This window comes from Hylobates moloch, unplaced genomic scaffold, assembly GCF_009828535.3.
Source record: "Hylobates moloch isolate HMO894 unplaced genomic scaffold, HMol_V3 SCAFFOLD_21, whole genome shotgun sequence".
In the NCBI taxonomy this organism is placed as follows: Eukaryota; Metazoa; Chordata; class Mammalia; order Primates; family Hylobatidae; genus Hylobates; species Hylobates moloch.
This window is the reverse complement of record NW_026652296.1, coordinates 18,281,973-18,298,836: the sequence shown is the minus strand read 5'-3', so window position 1 is coordinate 18,298,836 and position 16,864 is coordinate 18,281,973. Positions and strand designations below refer to the sequence as shown.

Below are 16,864 nucleotides of genomic sequence, written 5' to 3'. Positions count from 1 at the left end.
AAACTATTACATATCAGTAAAGAAAAGAGCATATAACCCAGTACAAAAGTAGGCAAAAGACATGAACAGATAACCCACAGAAAATGAAATACAATATTCAACCTTATTAATAATTGAGGGAATACAAAGCAAGACAACAAGATACCATTTTATATCTATTTAGTCAAAATGAAGAATCTTGACAACACCAAATGTTGGAGAGGGTTTGAAATCATAGGCACTCGTAATTTGCCGGCATGTGTAAATTAGTGCAACCAGTTTGGGAAAGAGTTTGGAGTATTTTTGTAAAACTTAACATTCATTTACCATATGACCTAGTTTCTAGATAGAAATTCAAGAGAAAATCTTGCACATATACAGGAGAAGGTATGTACAAGGATGCTCATTTCATCACTGTTGATAAAGGCAACATTCTGAAAGCAACCCTAATGTCTATGAAAGGATCGTAAGTGAAAGTTTTGTAGTATCTTCATGCAGTGGAGTATTAGACAGCAGTCAAGATGAATGGACTACAGCTGCACTCATCCATGGAGATGAACATTTGCAATACAATATGGAATAAAAATGTCCCAAAAGTTTATACACAACTTAAAATCCTTTATTAAAGTTAAAACACTAAAAAATAATATGCTTGTAAGGAATTCACACAAGTAGCAAAACTATATAAAATACACAGGAATTATATTCAAGATTCAGAAGAGTGGAGGGGTCAGGAAGATGGGATGGGGAGAGGTGAGTGAGTAGAAACAGATGCGCTTGTGTAGATCATAAGTAAATCTTAGGTGTTGTCAACATTCTGGTTGTCTTTTAGTTGGTGTGTTTCTGAAAAATTAATGAATAAAAAGAAAAGAGAATCACGCACAGACCAATACGGAAAGAGTTTCATGAAACTAGGAGTGAGATTAATCTAATTTTGGGCACCCAAGTGATAGTTCATAGAAGAAAGAGCTTTTTGAATCTCCCTGGTCCAAGCCTCCTAAGCCATAAATGTGGAAACTGAGGCCCAGGTTGGGAAAGAAACTAACTAGTTCAAGTACACTCTGCAATGACTAGCCAAAGGTCAATCTTAAATTTGTTGTTTGCACAACCCACTATTTGATGTGCAGCGATACACACATGTTAAAAACGTGCATAAAATAAAACAGAACAAGAAAGCAGTGACCTTTCTTTATGCCATCTTGAAGGACCCTGGAGACATGGTATGTATGTATGTATGTATGTATGCATGTACATATGTACGTATGTATTGAAACCATAATGAGGTAGACCAAGATCTCATACTTGGGTGTCAGTTTTAAGGAATTACTTTTCTGTTGGTAAAGAGTAAGAAAAAACAGTCAAAAGAAAAAATACCCATTGACTTAAGGTAAGGGGAGAAAAGCCACCTGCTAGCTCCTGAGCTAATGAAAAGATAAGCAACAAATCACAAATTTGAATTCCAGCCTCCAGAGACTTCAGAACAGAGGCTCCAAATGTCCTGATGATAGATGAAAATATGCAAACATTTTTCATTTTGTTCTGACCAAAACAGAAGCGAAAGAGTCAGTTAAAAGCAGCAAATTCATGCTGCATTGCCCAGCCTAGGCGGAATTCCAACAGGGATAACACGGTAAAACATCCGAGATGAAGACAGAACAACTTGTGATGTTTAAAGAGACACTTCGCAACTTAAACGCTGCCTCTGGGCACAGTTTATTGAAAGTACCACAGCAGCCAGGGAGAGAGTTCCATCTCTAGCCATGTGGCCATGTTCACAGAAGGACACCCTACAAAGGCCTCTGGGTGCACATGCAGTGCATCAAAATGCAGTTTCCCTCCCAGATAAGAAACATGAAGAAAGCCCATGCCCTGACAAATGCAGAACTCACTCTTCATTTCCTTCCCTTCTTTCTCCTAGGACAACTGTAGATGCATAGGATTAAATTGAACCTGGAGATTTTTTTTTTAATCCAACATTTTTCTTTAGCAAAACTCTGGAGACAAATTATGGCAGACATTCATGTTAAACAGCTGGGAGCCCACTGAAATGAAAGAAAGTTTCTCCCCTGGTGTTACTACGGCACGGATATGAGGTGACCAGAGGCCCCCCCTAGTCCATGAGGAAACAGACATAGCCCTGTGTCTCTGATACCTCTGTCAGTTAACTCTCCAATGAAATAGAACAATCCTAAGGATGAAGCTGGAAAAATGGATACATCAAAGGATGAAAGCTTCACACAAGCATGCCACCAAACATACAATTATATGTGTGCATACATGTGACAGCATACAACTACATAAACTCACGAAAACATATGCTCATACACACACACCAAGACAAACATACTCATTCACATGTGCACAGTGCAGGAATATTTTTCATGCAGCAACCTTTATTGTTTTCTACAGCTGAACTGAATGATTAATGTTTACTGTGAAAACCTCACTGGCAGGACAACATGGTTTGCTATCCTTAGGTAACAAGTGCTATGCATCTGTTGATTTCCACTGTCAAGTTATCTGGCTCCATCACAAATACCTGTGTCGTAATAGAAAAGAAAAAACACCCCAAGGCGAATATAGAGGCAATCCTAATATACCACAAGTGGACGACCAGCAGCTCTAATGGGCCCAGGTACATAAATGCAAGTCACTAACATCAGAATGCAACTTCTTTTCCTTCCAGACTCTGAGTGCCAGAAATCATTCTTTTCAACCAGAGCTGCTTCTACTGAAACACCTGTCAGCTTCCCTGTCAGCCCAAATGACCTGTATATGGCATCCAAACAGGGATGCCTGCATTTTTCAAGTTTCTGGAGGGGAAACATCTTATGGAGGCTGAATGATGAGCTGTGGGCTAGAAAAAATGGCTCCTAGACATCCCAGGGCCCTGACTTTTAAGATTTAGGGAAGGCCACTGGGCAAATCTATTAAGTTTTGTGTGTATGCATGTCTTTTCTAATCTCACAAAAATACCACAACAGGACTGACTTCTGCTATTCAGGAGAGGGAGAAAGATTTGCAAGGGAAGGTCTGTGGTGGGCTCTGGCATCAGAGTTGCAAGATGCCATTAGTAACACGCAAAGGGATATTGACAGAACGATACCTCCCTACATTTCTTCAACTACTCCACACACTGTTTAGCAACCTTGAGGGAAAAAAGACCAGTGTTTCTTGAATTTAATCCTTAAAAAAATTAGCACTTAGCATCTGCCTGTGCAAGAGTGAGTTGGCTGTAGCGTAACATCAGATAGAGGTGGAGTCTGGCAGAGTGAGAGTGAAGATAGGTTAAGCCAGGATCGAGACCGGGTTTATTTAGAAGGTGTTTAGCTAGGATACCAGAGGAGACCGACTGGATTCATTTCACGCAATGCTTCTTCCCAACCCTGGATGTTTTAAAGAAATTCTCAAGGAACTTTAAAACAACAAACAAATACAGCACATGGATAGAGCCCCCTCCCCTAGAGATTCTGATTTTTTTGGACTGCAATAAGGCCCATCCATCCATCCTTGAATTCATTCAGGTATCTAGCTGCCTATTTATCTATACATTGTTTCAAGCTCTCAAGGTATGATTTTTTGTTTGTTTGTTTTTGTTTTGTTTTTGAGACAGAGTCTCGCTCTATCACCAGGCTGGAGTGCAGTGGCGTGATCTTAACTCACTGCAACCTCCAACTCCTGAGTTCAAGCAATTCTCCTGCCTCAGCCTCCCAAGTAGCTGGGACTACAGGCACGTGCTACCACAAGCATTTAATTTTTGTATTTTTAATAGAGACGGGGTTTCACCATGTTAGCCAGGACAGTCTCAATCTCTTGACCTCATGATTCACCTGCCTCGGCCTCCCACAGTATTGGGACTACAGGTGTGAGCCACCACACCGGGCCAAAATAGACTTTATTTTTTAGAGCAGTTTTAGCTTCACAGCAAAATTGAGCAGAAGGTATCTCAAGGTGTGATTTTAATATTCAGCCAGGCTTGAGAACGACTAAATTAGTTAGACAAAAATAATCATCATTACCCCTTGCTAGGATACAGCACAAATCCATATATTTATCCAAAGAATATTTATTGAGTACATACTATGTGAAAGCTACTATTTAGGTCCTCCGGACACAGTGAAAGGCAAAAATAAATATAGCATGTATTAGTTTTTTTTTAGACGGAGTCTCACTCTGTCACCCAGGCTGGAGTGAAGTGGCATGATCTCAGCTCACTGCAAGCTCCGCCTCCCGGGTTCACGCCATTCTCCTGCCTCAGCCTCCCGAGTAGCTGGGACTACAGGCGCCCGCCACCATGCCCGGCTAATTTTTTGTGTTTTTAGTAGAGACGGTGTTTCACCCTGTTAGCCAGGATTGTCTCGATCTCTTGACCTTGTGATCCGCCCGCCTTGGCCTCCCAAATGCTGGGATTACAAATGTGAGCCACTGCACCCAGCCTGTATTAGTTATCTCAAGACCAAATGCTGTCAGGCTGGAGAACCAGGAGAAAGCTGATGTTGCAGTTCCAGTCTGAAAGTCATCGGCTGGGGAATTCCCCCTTACTCGGGAGAGCTCAGTCTTCTGATCTATTCAGACCTTCAGCTGATGGGATGAAGCCCATCATATGGGATGAAGCTCCCCTATGTTATGGGGAGCAATCTGCTTTACTTGAAGTCCACCCATGTAAATGTCAATCTCATCCAAAAACACCTTCACAAAACCATCCAAAGTATGGTTTGACCACCAATCTGTCAAACCGTGGTCCAGCCAAGTTGACACACAAAATTCACCAACACAGGACCCATGCCCTCACAAGGGTTCAAGTCTGTTGCAGGGCTGGGTGATACTAAAGTACACAAATGAAACAAGTGCAGATTGTAGAAATGGTATGAAGGAAAGCAATTTGTTAAGAGAGGAAACAGAGGGGAACCTGTTTTGGATCAAGTGGACAGTGGAGGGAAAAAGCCTCTTGGAGGTGAAGAAAAGGAAGGAGCCAGCTCTGAGGAGTGTAGAGTGAGGAGCATTACAGGCAGAAAGAATGACACAGAGTGGCGAGGGCTGCCAGGAACTGGGTGAGCTTGGGGAATGCCAGGAGGCTAAAGGAGCTGGACTGCAGTAAGCAATGGGAAGAGGAGCGGCAGGTGAAGCTAGAGGGGCAGCCAGTGCCAGATCATTCAGTGCCTTGAAGTTAAGATGAAGCCAAAGCAGACGAGGAACAGGATCAGATTTACCTCTTAAGATGTTCTGTCTGGCTGCAGTGTGGACATGTGGAACAGGTGAAGTGTGGAGGGGTGTGGGCAGGGAGGAACTGAAATGCTCCAAGCATCTGAGGGGTGCTCAGAACAGGATGTGGCAGCAGAGATGGTGCCACGCGGCCTGACCTGTGTCTATTTTGGCAAGAGAAATAATCAAACTTTCTGGGAGATTAGCTGTGTGGCTGCTGGGGGCAACAGATGACGCTCACATTTCTGGCTTGAACAATTTAGAGGAAACAGGAGCTTTTTTCCTTGTTACCAGCCTGGCTCAAGTTATATTCAATAGCGGCCTGCATTATGCAAATCATGTGTCCTAATTAACGTAGATCCAGTTTGAATTATGCAAATTCTTGCTTTGGGCTGTATTAGTCACAATCCAGCTGATTTCCTCCCGCCTAGACTACCTCCTGCCCATCTGGAACACATCCCATTCTCCACACTGCTCCTCTGTGGACTAGAGTCATGAGCCAGTCTGGGGTCAGTGAGCCCTGAGTGGTCAGTGCAGCAAAGCTGAAGGATGGGTGGAGGTGTGCTCATCCATCCAGACACAGCCAGGAACCTTCTCTGGGCCTCTGTCTTAAAGAGTTTCCTCGTGAGCGTATCCACCCAGCTGGTCCCCTCTCTCCATCAATGTCTGTGTTCAGGCTTTCATTCTGTTCAGAACTCCTGCCTTAGAAGACGCTCTAGCCTCCTTGTAATGCACTGTGATGGCTTGTTGATTCCTGGGGCCTGTGCTTTTTGTTCAGATTGAATCCAACCATCTGTGTGCTGAAAAAATATTGACAAACCCTCCGACCTATTGTACCTTTTAAAGGCGCTCCCATACAGGAATGCCGCCTTGTTTTATTGAAGCGAAGTCTGTTTTATTCAACTCTGAATGCCAGGCACCTAGAATAGCTTGTGAGATAAATGCCAATCAACTCTAGCATAATCAAGACACCCATTCCTGCCTCATTAGGGTCTTCTCATTCCCTTTAAGCTTCTCAGATTTATACACTGTAATTAGAAACTTGGTGATTTTGACTGCTAAACAGAAAGGCTTACTGGGAGGCTTCATATGTCTGAATTTTAAATATTTTCACACTTCGTTAACCCAGTTGCAAGTGTAACATCTTCTGGCCCAATTCCCTCACACTGTGTGATTTTTATTTTTGGACGAAGACGAGAACAATTAATTGAATTGAAACACATATTGATTACTGTTTTCCATGAACTCTGAACAGCTTGTCTCTGAATGATTTTATTGAAGGGCTTTTAGACAACTGTTTGGTTGGACTGCTTCCCTTGGTGACCTCATTCTGGCTATAAGTGCCTGTCTGCAATTGCGACGGTCTGTGTTCTTGGTGAGTTGTGGTTGTTCCCAAGAGCTGAGTCAGAATGAGAGAGGCCACACCACCCTTCTGCACATCCACACCCTGATTAGGGAACCCTGATGCCTTAATCAAACCCAAAAGCAGGGTTCTGGAAGAGTCTATGCGGATGTCATGATTTCCATATTCCTGATGTAAATACTCAGCTGTTTGGACCTCAGGTGAGCAGGAATATTCCTTACTGCATTAAATGATCACATTATTCATGCAATGACTGCAATGTTTTCATCAGGCAGAGCTTTCCAGACCAGTTGATATTCCCTTACCACCTCTACCACCCTCTTGTGCAGATCACGATTGTGAGATTTGAGAATGTTTCTTAAACAGGGCTTTTTATGCTTTAATGTACACATGAATTATCTGGGGATCTTGTTAAGAAGACTCTGATTCAGTGGGTCCAGGCTGGGGCCTGGGATTCTGCATCTCTAACATGCCCACAGGTGATGTTAATGATGCTAGTTTGTGGACACAAGGCCATTGGTGCTGCTTCTATCTGTGCACGATCTGTCACTCTGTTAGGGGGATTATCATAGAATTGCATTCTGCATCTCCCACTAAAGTGAAAATCCCCAAAGATCGGAGGCCATTGTCTAATTCATCTTAATACTTCCTACTACAGTTCAGATGAGGCTGGAACCAGGATTCTGAGCTCCCCTTTCAGTGGGCAGAGAGAGAGTTTGAGGCTGCTGCACAATGAGACGGTTTCATAGCCCTGGAGTGGTAATAGGGTCAGGGTGAGACACCCATCTTTCAGGGAAGGTGGGCCTAGGATCTAAGGGTCCATGGCTCCAGGGTGCTCATCAAGATAAAAACTCATAACTGGCCGGGCACAGTGGCTCACGCCTGTAATCCCAGCACTTTGGGAGGCCAAGGCAGGCAGATCACAAGGTCAGGAGATTGAGACCATCCTGGCTAACAGGGCGAAACCCCGTCTCTACTAAAAATACAAAAAAATTAGCCGGGCATGGTGGCGGGCGCCTGTAGTCCCAGCTACTTGGGAGGCTGAGGCAGGAGAATGGCATGAACCCAGGAGGTGGAGCTTACAGTTAGCCAAGATCGCGCTACTGCACTCCAGCCTGGGCGACAAGTGCGAGACTCCGTCTCAAAAAAACAAAAACAAAAAACAAACAAACAAAAAACAAAAACAAACAAAAAAACTCATTACTAAAAAGAGGGTGTCAAAGCTGGGTTAGCAGCAGTAAAGAGGCAGCTGTAACAAAGCTTGCACATCTTCTGCTCAGGTACAAGGTCTCCTAATAAATAGTTCATCTTAATATCATAGATAACGGAAATGTCCTTGCCTCCTGGTGCATTTTCCAGTTGTTTCCAAGATGCTGTGTGCCCACCATCTCTTATCCACGCAACAGCTGGATGATCTTTTAAGAAAATAAATTGGATCCCTTCATTCCTCTGTGTAGAACCGTCCTAGGGCTTTCCATTCCTTTCAGGATAAAATGCAAGTTTTAGGAGTCCTGCCATCCCTGGCCCTACCCACCCTTTCCCCCACACAGTCTCATCACTATCCTCTGTGCTCAGAAAGCCCCAGTCACTCTGCTCTCCTTTTTACTAGATTTTTAAGACTTGCCTAAGTCATTTCCACCTCAGGGTCTTTGCACTCGCTGTTTTTATTCATATGTCATCACTACTTTACCTTCAGAGACTTTGGCTGGCTTATAGGCAAGAATTAAACAGCAAAGCAACTCCAAAAAGAGGTAGAATCTTTGATTTTGTGGGTTTGACATAGATTTACTTTCCCCTTCATTCTTACCCAGTTGAAGCCTAGAACAGTCTGACACCTTCATATTAGAAAGAGAGGACTGAAGACTGGAGACAGAATGGGACTCAAAGCCACTCACATTTTGGGAGGCAGAATTGTCCAAGGATGGACCCAGAGGTTGTGACTTGGACTTGTGCAGAAGGAAATTTAATCTTAACCACTTGGACCTGCTGTATTTAACAATAACATAGTTATAATAATGAAAATTCCCTCCTTTCCCTCCCTTTTTTTCCCTTTGCTTTTCACTTTGCTGAGTCCAAGGTTGTATATACAAGGCCACAGACAATCCTGAATTTCTCTTCCATTTGCATTATCCTATTTTTCTTTGTAATAAAATATTCTTTTTTGAGGCCAAAAGAGGGTAATTTATAATTTATGAATTTCTCTCTTGACATTACAACTAGAACCTAATTTTAAAAATCAAATTGGTTTCATCTAATTAAATTTGTAAATTGCCTCATAAACACAGGCTTTGTTATAAATGTTTTTAAAAGCAAGGTCTCTTGCTTACTGTCTGGGGCTGGATTGGGTTGAGCCCAGAGTAACAGGTACTTCTCATTTCTCTACCCAAGAGAACATACTCTATCCATTGCCAAAAGTTTCTCAAGAGTAGTATTTTCCAGAACAGTGCTTCTGAAACCATAATGCCCATAGGAATCACCCAAGGATCTTGTTAAACTGGAGAGGCCTGAGTGCTACGTTTCTAACTAGCTCCCAGGTCATGCTAATGCCGCTGGTCTATGGACCACGCTAAGTTGCAGCAAGGGGCAAGACATCTGTACCTGCATTTAGGAGAACTGGGTTTGGCATCTGGGTAATATGACCTTAGTCTTTTCATTTTAACCCTCTGCACTCAATTTCCTCATTTTTATGTAATGGTAACAGTTTACATTTATAACGTTATTTCTAAATGCCAAACACTGTGCAAAACCTATCTTTAATTGGATCTTCAGAGTAATCCTATAAGGCCATTTTATTATTACCTTGATTTTTCTGATAAAAGACTTAAGGTTCTGAGAGGCCACTTGATGTACTCAAGGTCAGAGAGCAAGTAAATGTCAGAGCTGGGATTTGGATCTAGGTTATATGGGCTCAAATGTCACCATCCTTATTTTCTTAGGCCTCACTAGCTTTTGATACACGAGACTACACTCATGTTTATGCTCACAATACAATGGCCTAAATCTACAACCTCCTTAGCTGTCTTTACAGCATCCCTCAATAATTTTGGCATAGTCCCCAAAAGTAGCCTCAAATGCTTACAAACAAGTCAACCAGTTACAATACTCTGGTTCTGGTTCTCTGCAATTATAGTCCAAGTCACAGCCAAGAAGCTACTTGAAGATATCTTTCATCATAGTTGTCTCCCATAGAATCCACGGGAATGCCAACATCCCTGGCATCTGGTCTCTGAAAATCCACAAGGCATCGGATTCACACAGAAGTGAGAAGGACATCCTGCTCTAATCTGTACCCGCCTTTGTGCGTGGGGCTTCAGAGAGTGCACTATATAATAATGCCTCAATTGCAGGAGGTTCTACTCAAACACAGAGTCTAACTCACAGTTGTGTTTGGACCCTTGCTCTCCCTCTGTTTCTTCTTCTTATCATGGAATTTTAATCATGATATTTCTCATCCAGTCTAACGCATCATTCTACTAGAGGAAAAAGTGTATTACTCTCAAGGATCCACTCTAATGCATCATCCTACCAGAGGAAAAAGTATATTACTCTCAAGGAATAATATGTGCAGAGATATGACTCTACCTGCAACATGGCCCTACACTAGCGGTTTCCAAATGCAGGTATGTACAAGGACCAGGGCTTTTCCATGACAAAGTTGCCATCAATCCAATGCAAAATTAGAAAAATTAATGTGACTGTCATGAATTAGTAAAAAATAATAAATTTATTCAATTTGAAGGATGGACTTTTATTCTGAAATTATATCCTTTCTATATTTTTGGAATTATGTCTTTTATAAAATGATGTAAATAAAAGATGTTGAAGTACCCTAGGTTAGTCCCCCAAACCTTTTTTAAATGCTACTGGCCTGTGAATTCCAAAAGTCTTGAACATCTGGCACAGAGCGTCTTTTACATAACAGTATCAAGTAACTTAACTTCCTAAATCATAGGTCCTTTCCTTCTGCTTTACAAAGAAGTTTGCAACAGATCTTTATTTCATTTAAATGTGTGTGTGTGTCTGTATGTGTGTGTGTGTGTGTATGTGATTGTGGTTTCTGCTTTACAAAGAATAACATGTAGATTTGAAGTGACTGGATTTTGTTTCAGTTAAATTTTCAGGACCTCTCTTTCCCAAAGAGGTTTTGAAAATGTGCTAGGCAAGGTGTTATCAGCATGAGTACCTGCCCTCCTCCCGGGGTACCCCCCAGGAAGAAAGCTTCTCCCAAGCGTGTGGCCTGAGAAAACTCGTAAGTGGTGGGGATGGATGTCTGTTTCCTCCTTCCATCTGGTAATCCTGAGAGCTGCACCAAGCTCCCTGCAGTTTCTAAGAGGGAGATGTTAGCTCTCCTGAGGAATGCTAGTTTTAGTGAGATAAGGTGTTTTCTTAAGCACCTTGTACATGTTGGATAATCTTCTCCCTCAACGAGTTCTCAGGACCATCTATGACTCTCTAGAGAGGTTATGGGTCTGTTAGATTAATCTTGAGCACTTTCCCTTCATCAAAGACTCCTTTACTTTCCTTCCCAGAGCTCACCTTTCCTTATGGCAGCAATATTCTTCCCCCAAGCCCACTCCCTATACACGCATGTTTCTGCATGAGCGTTCAGTGGCTTAAGCCTCTTCGTGGGCCTGTGGTACATGTTTCAGTCTGGGATGCTTCTGTCTTTCCCCCTCCTCAGACTCCCTAGGGAAACCCTGAAGAAGTGGTTACCACCTTTATTTTACAGATGAGAAAAATGAGGCTTAAAGAGAGGAGGAATCTACCAAAGGTAACTCAGGAGAAGGTGGAGCTACTAGGACACTAGGCTACATCATTCCAGCTTCGGTATCCATGCCCTTCCTTCTGCATTCCTGTGTGTTTCCACTTGATCTAGCATTGTAATCTTATGTTGTGAAAGAATACAAGGGGTGGGAGGAGAGTCAACCTTACTCATATCACAATACTTGAATCTTAGCTATATCAGCTTTGTTGGAGATTTTTTTGTTTTGTTTTGCAATAAACTTTCACACAGTTTGTCTTATTTTTGTAACTTTTCTGGAAGGCACATTGTGTTGGCTTGATGGGTACATTCCTGCCTGAGTAGGTTCTGGTTCATCTCTGATATGGTAAGGCCCAGCTAATGCTTGCAATGGGGGTTTTGGATGCTATCACCTGGGTGACAAAATATGCCTCGGGCACAAAGCAATTTAAATCTCAAGAATCCTGTGTCCCTGCTGCAGAGAATAACATTGGGATTCTTTTCAAAACGAAGGGACTGATATTCATAGAGTGAGCATCATGTGGGTATTGCAGTTTCCCAGATGAACTTTCACTACTGTTTGCCAGGCCTGGGCCTTCTCCTCTACATAAGAACACTCTGATTCCCTGGGTTTTGGCTCATTTGTGGATGAGGTCATTTGTCACCACAGTCACTTCAATGCATGATATGCACAAATTTCTTTGCTCTTGGGGCTATCAAGACAGCTCCACTGTGTGTGTTTATGTTTGCACCCCATTGTACTGTCAGAAACCTTTCGGTAAGTCACATCTTACTCACCTTTATACCTTCAGCAGAATGGGTATTCACCAATGTCAGGCTGAAGTGACTTGAATAAAGCTAAGCCAATGGATGCAGCACAAGGGACTTCCTTACCTCATAGAGCGTGATGACCCCATTGGTCTCATTGGGAGGTTTCCACTGGATGTAGATCTTCTCCTCAAAGGGTCCCCCTTGGATGGATTCTAGAGGAACAGCTCCTGGAACTACAGAATGGAAAAGTTATGAACTTGATGTCACCTTCCACATTGTTCCTCCAGCCCCACTGACCTAGAACAGGGGTTGACAAAGTTGCTGTAAAGAACCAGATAGTAAATATTTTAGGTCTGATGGGCCATACATTCTCATTACAACTACTCAACTCTGTCATTTTAGCACAAAAGTGACTACAGATAATCCATAAATGAATGAGTACGATGGTGTTCCAATAAAACTTTATTTATAAAAACAGGCAATGGGCTGCATTTGACCCATAGGCCATAGTTTGCTGACCCATTTTCAGAAGGCTGATCAGGCTTTTCATCTGCAGACTGACCAAGTCGGTTTATGAACCGAATCCGATAAGGGTAGAAAGGACATGAGCAGTTTCCAGTTCTGCCAGAGGTGGGAATCTGAAATGAGGTCTTTGCTTCAGGAATGTCTAACCTTTTGGCTTCCCTGGGCCACACTGGAAGAAGAATTACTGTGGGCCACACATAAAATACACTAACACTAATGATAGTTCATGAGCTAAAAAAAAAATTACAACATGAACTATGTGGCTTGAAACCCCAATCCAATTAGAAGAAGCTCGCCTTGCTCCTAGAAGGCAGCTAGCTTGACTTGCTATTGAGTCCCAGTGCCTGGCATGAAGTACATGCATAATAACTATTTGCTGATTGGATGAATAGGTGAATGAATGACCTATGCCAGCATTTTGCCCTAATGAGTGCAACCTTTCCTGGGGCTCCTTCTGTAAGCCGGTCAGTCTTCCTGCCAGCATCCTCCTGCTGGATTTCACTATTCTTACAACAGTCTGGAAGATGGTGAGCCAGAAAACAAATTATTCCCCAAACTTTCTGCTGTAACCCATTAGAAATAATGAATTTCAGTAAATTGTTACCAGATCTATTTATATTTTGGCATTATAAAAGCACTTACTCTTGGACTAGAATTTTACCTACATTATTTCACTTAAGCCACAAAACAGCTCTGCCCAGTAAGTATTATCTCCTTTGCGTCAATAAGAGAACTGAGGCTGAGAAAATGGAATAACTTGCTGAAGGTCATATGGCTCTTAAGTTGTAAAGAGGGAACTAAACACCTGTCTGTGAGTGTTAAAGCATATACTCTTAATCATCACACTACGCCTCTCTACATATAGCCTTGGCCATATGTTGCAATCAGTTCCCCTTTGTTAAATTAAAATATGTTTAGTTTTGCTCATTATGGACATGATATACAGAATTTGTTGAATATTAAGAATATATAAAAAGGTTAAAAAAGGAAAAGAACAAAATTACTCATAATTCACATGTTCAAAGATTATTTTCCAATCTTTTTATGCATATAAAATTTTGTTAAAAAAATAAGATATGCCTATGCATATATATATATTTTTATTTTTTTTTAAATGTTAACTCCTACTGTGCATATTTCACTGTGACCTTATTTTATCACTAAAGAAATTGCAGACTTCCCTGGGGCCATACATTTCTCTGGGGCCATGCATTTTAATGGCTGCTTAGAGGGGGCATTGCCCCTTTATAGTCACTAATCCTTTATTATTGGGCATTAAAGTTGGTTTGAATTCTTAATGATTTTGAGCAATGCTGGAATGAGCATGCGTATAGGTAAGTATGCCTGCAACTCTGCAGATAGTCCTTAAGATTAATGCTTTGGAAATTAATTTACTGGGCCAAAGTAAATGAACTATTTTATTTTTAAGGCTTTTGACATATATTACCAGATTGCCTTTCAGAAAGTTTGTACCATTCTGGACTCCCCAACAGAAGACTATGTCTGTTCTTGCCAACACTGACTATTTAAAAAATTAAGTGCATGTGTATGTGTATCTTTTTTAGAATACTGGAGAGTACAGATTTTGTTTTCGGTTTAATTAGCCATTCACATTGCTTCTTTTATGAACAAATTATCTATACCTTGTGCTCATTTTCCTGTATGGCTCTTCATTTTTGCTCATCTTTGTCTTATGAGCTTGTAATTGTAATTTCATTTTAAGGACATAGCTTTCTTGCATAGGTTGCAAATATATTTTTGCCAGTTTTTTTGTTGGCTTTTTAAGTCATTTAGGTATGCAGAAGCTTTTAATTAGTTAGGTATCCTATTGTTTTCCCTTATCCACCCTTCCTTTCCAGAAATATTTATTATGTATTTAATATGATCAAGGGACCACGATGGACACTAGAGATGTACCAATAACAAAGAGAGATATAGTCAAATCCGTGGTAAAGCTTGTATTCTAGAAAGAGAGACAGACATTAAATGATTATACTCAAAATTAATTCATTACATTTTTTTAATCAGGACTCTGACATAAAGGGATATGGTACTAGGAGAATTATTAAAAGCAGAGAAAAACCTAGAATGGCAAGTTAGGATATTAAATGGCACATAAGTTAGAGTTGCTGGATAAGTAGAAGTTACCAGGGCAAAATGGGGAGGAGGTGCTGTAGTGTGGTGGACAGCTTTGTGAGGTTAAGGGTGGAAGGAGAAAAATCCGTTAGGAGGCTGTCATTGTCATCCTGGGGAGAAAGAATTGTAACATGGACTGGAATGATGGTAGTGTAGAAGAGAAATAGATTGTATAGGAGATGTGGACTCAGAGGATGGCAGTGTGGAAGATCAATGACTTGGTGGTGACAGATAAGGGTGAAGGAGGGAAGGGATGTGTCATGGAGAACTGCAACCCTTTTGTTTTACACAACTGGGGGATCAGAATGTTGTTTATAGAGAGGGAGCCTTAAAGGATGACCAATTTTGGAGAGGAAGCTGGTGAGCTCAGTTTTTGTCATACTTTATTTCAGGTATACATAGAACATCCAAGTGGCAATGCTGAGTAGCAGTTGGATATGGGAAGACTGTGGCCAATGTTTGGAAATGGAAACCGTGGGCAGGGAATAGATGGCAAGAGTATAGAGCAGAGAAAAAAAAAATAGGTCTAAGACTAAGTGAAGAAGAACTCCAGAATTAACAATTAGGAGGAAAATGAATGGAGAAACCGGGAGTCAGTGTTCAGAGAGGCAACCAGAAAACCAGGAAGGTGAGCTGTCATTGTAGCATCCAAGAAAGGAAAGAGGCTCAAGAAGGTACCGGTCAGCAGTCACAAATATGGCTGAGTAGTCAAGTAAGATGTGGCTTTAAACTTGCCCATTGAACCTACTGTCCTCAAGGTGACTCGTGAGCCAAGCAAGAGTAATTTAAGGGAGAATGTTGGCATCACAAGCCATACTGAAGAGGGTTGAGAAGAGAGGGGAAGGTGAGGTGAGGCAAGTAAACAATGCTGGCTGTGAAAAGGAGGGGAATTCAAACCATAACAGGAATGAGATATGGAGCCAAAATAATGACTCTCTTAAAGACAAGAGAGGTTATGATTAAAGCAACCAAGAAAAAAATTCAAAATAGAGGCTGGGCATGGTGGCCCACGCCTATAATCCCAGCACTTTGGGAGGCCAAGGTGGGCAGATCACGAGGTCAAGAGATTGAGACCGTCATGGCCAACATGGTGAAACCCTGTCTCTACTAAAAATACAAAAATTAGCTGGGTATGGTGGTAAGCACCTGTAGTCCCAGCTACTCGAGAGGCTGAGGCAGGAGAATTGCTTGAACCCAGGAAGTGGAGGTTGCAGTGAGCCAAGCCCATGCCACTGTACTCCAGCCTAGTGACAGACTGAGACTCCATCTCAAAAAAAAAAAAATTCAAAATAGAGGTAAGAAGGAGAAGAGTGAGAAAGAAAGAGGAGATAACTGACAATGGTAGGGTCCTGAAAGCAAGAGCAAGAGCAAGGGTGGGTTGAAAGGAGGGTTCTCTCCTTTTGCAAGAGAAGAGGAGAGGATGGAAATGTGCTAATGCTTTTTGTGGAGGAATTGAAATGTCCTAATGGCTCTGTTTTCTTGAGAAGTGGGGTGAAGCCATCTACCAAAAGTGTAGTGGGGGACGAATTGCATCAAGAATTTGGAAAGACAGGAAAAGCTTTAATCATGGAGAGTAGAAAGTAAGCAGAGTAGAGGATGAAAATTCTATTCATTCACCTGAGGGTCTGTCTGTTGGAAATTGAGGAGGGTGTGTCTGATGGACAATAAGAAGGGTCTATCTGATGAAGATTGTGAGCATGAAACTCAAGCTAATAGATCTTGGTCTTTCCAATCTGGAGAAAATTCTCTTTTTCACACCGGATCAGATGAATGGAAAGTACAGATGAATAGTTGTTTTATAATTTATTTATTTTCTGTTTTATTCCCATCTTTTTCTTTTTACACCTTACACTTTAATATTTCTGAAATTACTGTGTATACCATACATGGTAGAAATCTAACTATAATTCCTTACAATTTTCTCAATTATAAAGGACAATTAATTGACCAGTCAAAACTTGCCCCAGTGATTTAAAATGCCATCTTACCACCATATTAAATTATTTTATATTGTAGCGTATGTTGTTTGGCTTTCTGTTCTATTTCACTGAGTTGTAGCTTTTACTGTGACAGTATTTCTCTATTGCATTAAGATGACATGTTTTGATACTTGGTAGAACAAGTCTTTTTCCTTTATTATTCTTCTT

At 41.4% G+C, this 16,864-nt stretch overlaps 1 protein-coding gene across 7 annotated transcripts in view; it reads right to left on the bottom strand.

Annotated features, from left to right (window-relative positions):
- Positions 1–16,864, bottom strand: part of PTPRT (protein tyrosine phosphatase receptor type T) — a 1,124,172-nt gene that overhangs the window by 370,246 nt on the left and 737,062 nt on the right. For all 7 annotated transcript variants that reach the window (XM_032141872.2, XM_032141870.2, XM_058432870.1 and 4 more), the window contains exon 9: positions 12,180–12,289. In XM_032141872.2, the coding sequence (XP_031997763.1) occupies positions 12,180–12,289 (110 nt within the window). The remainder of the gene's footprint in view (positions 1–12,179; positions 12,290–16,864) is intronic.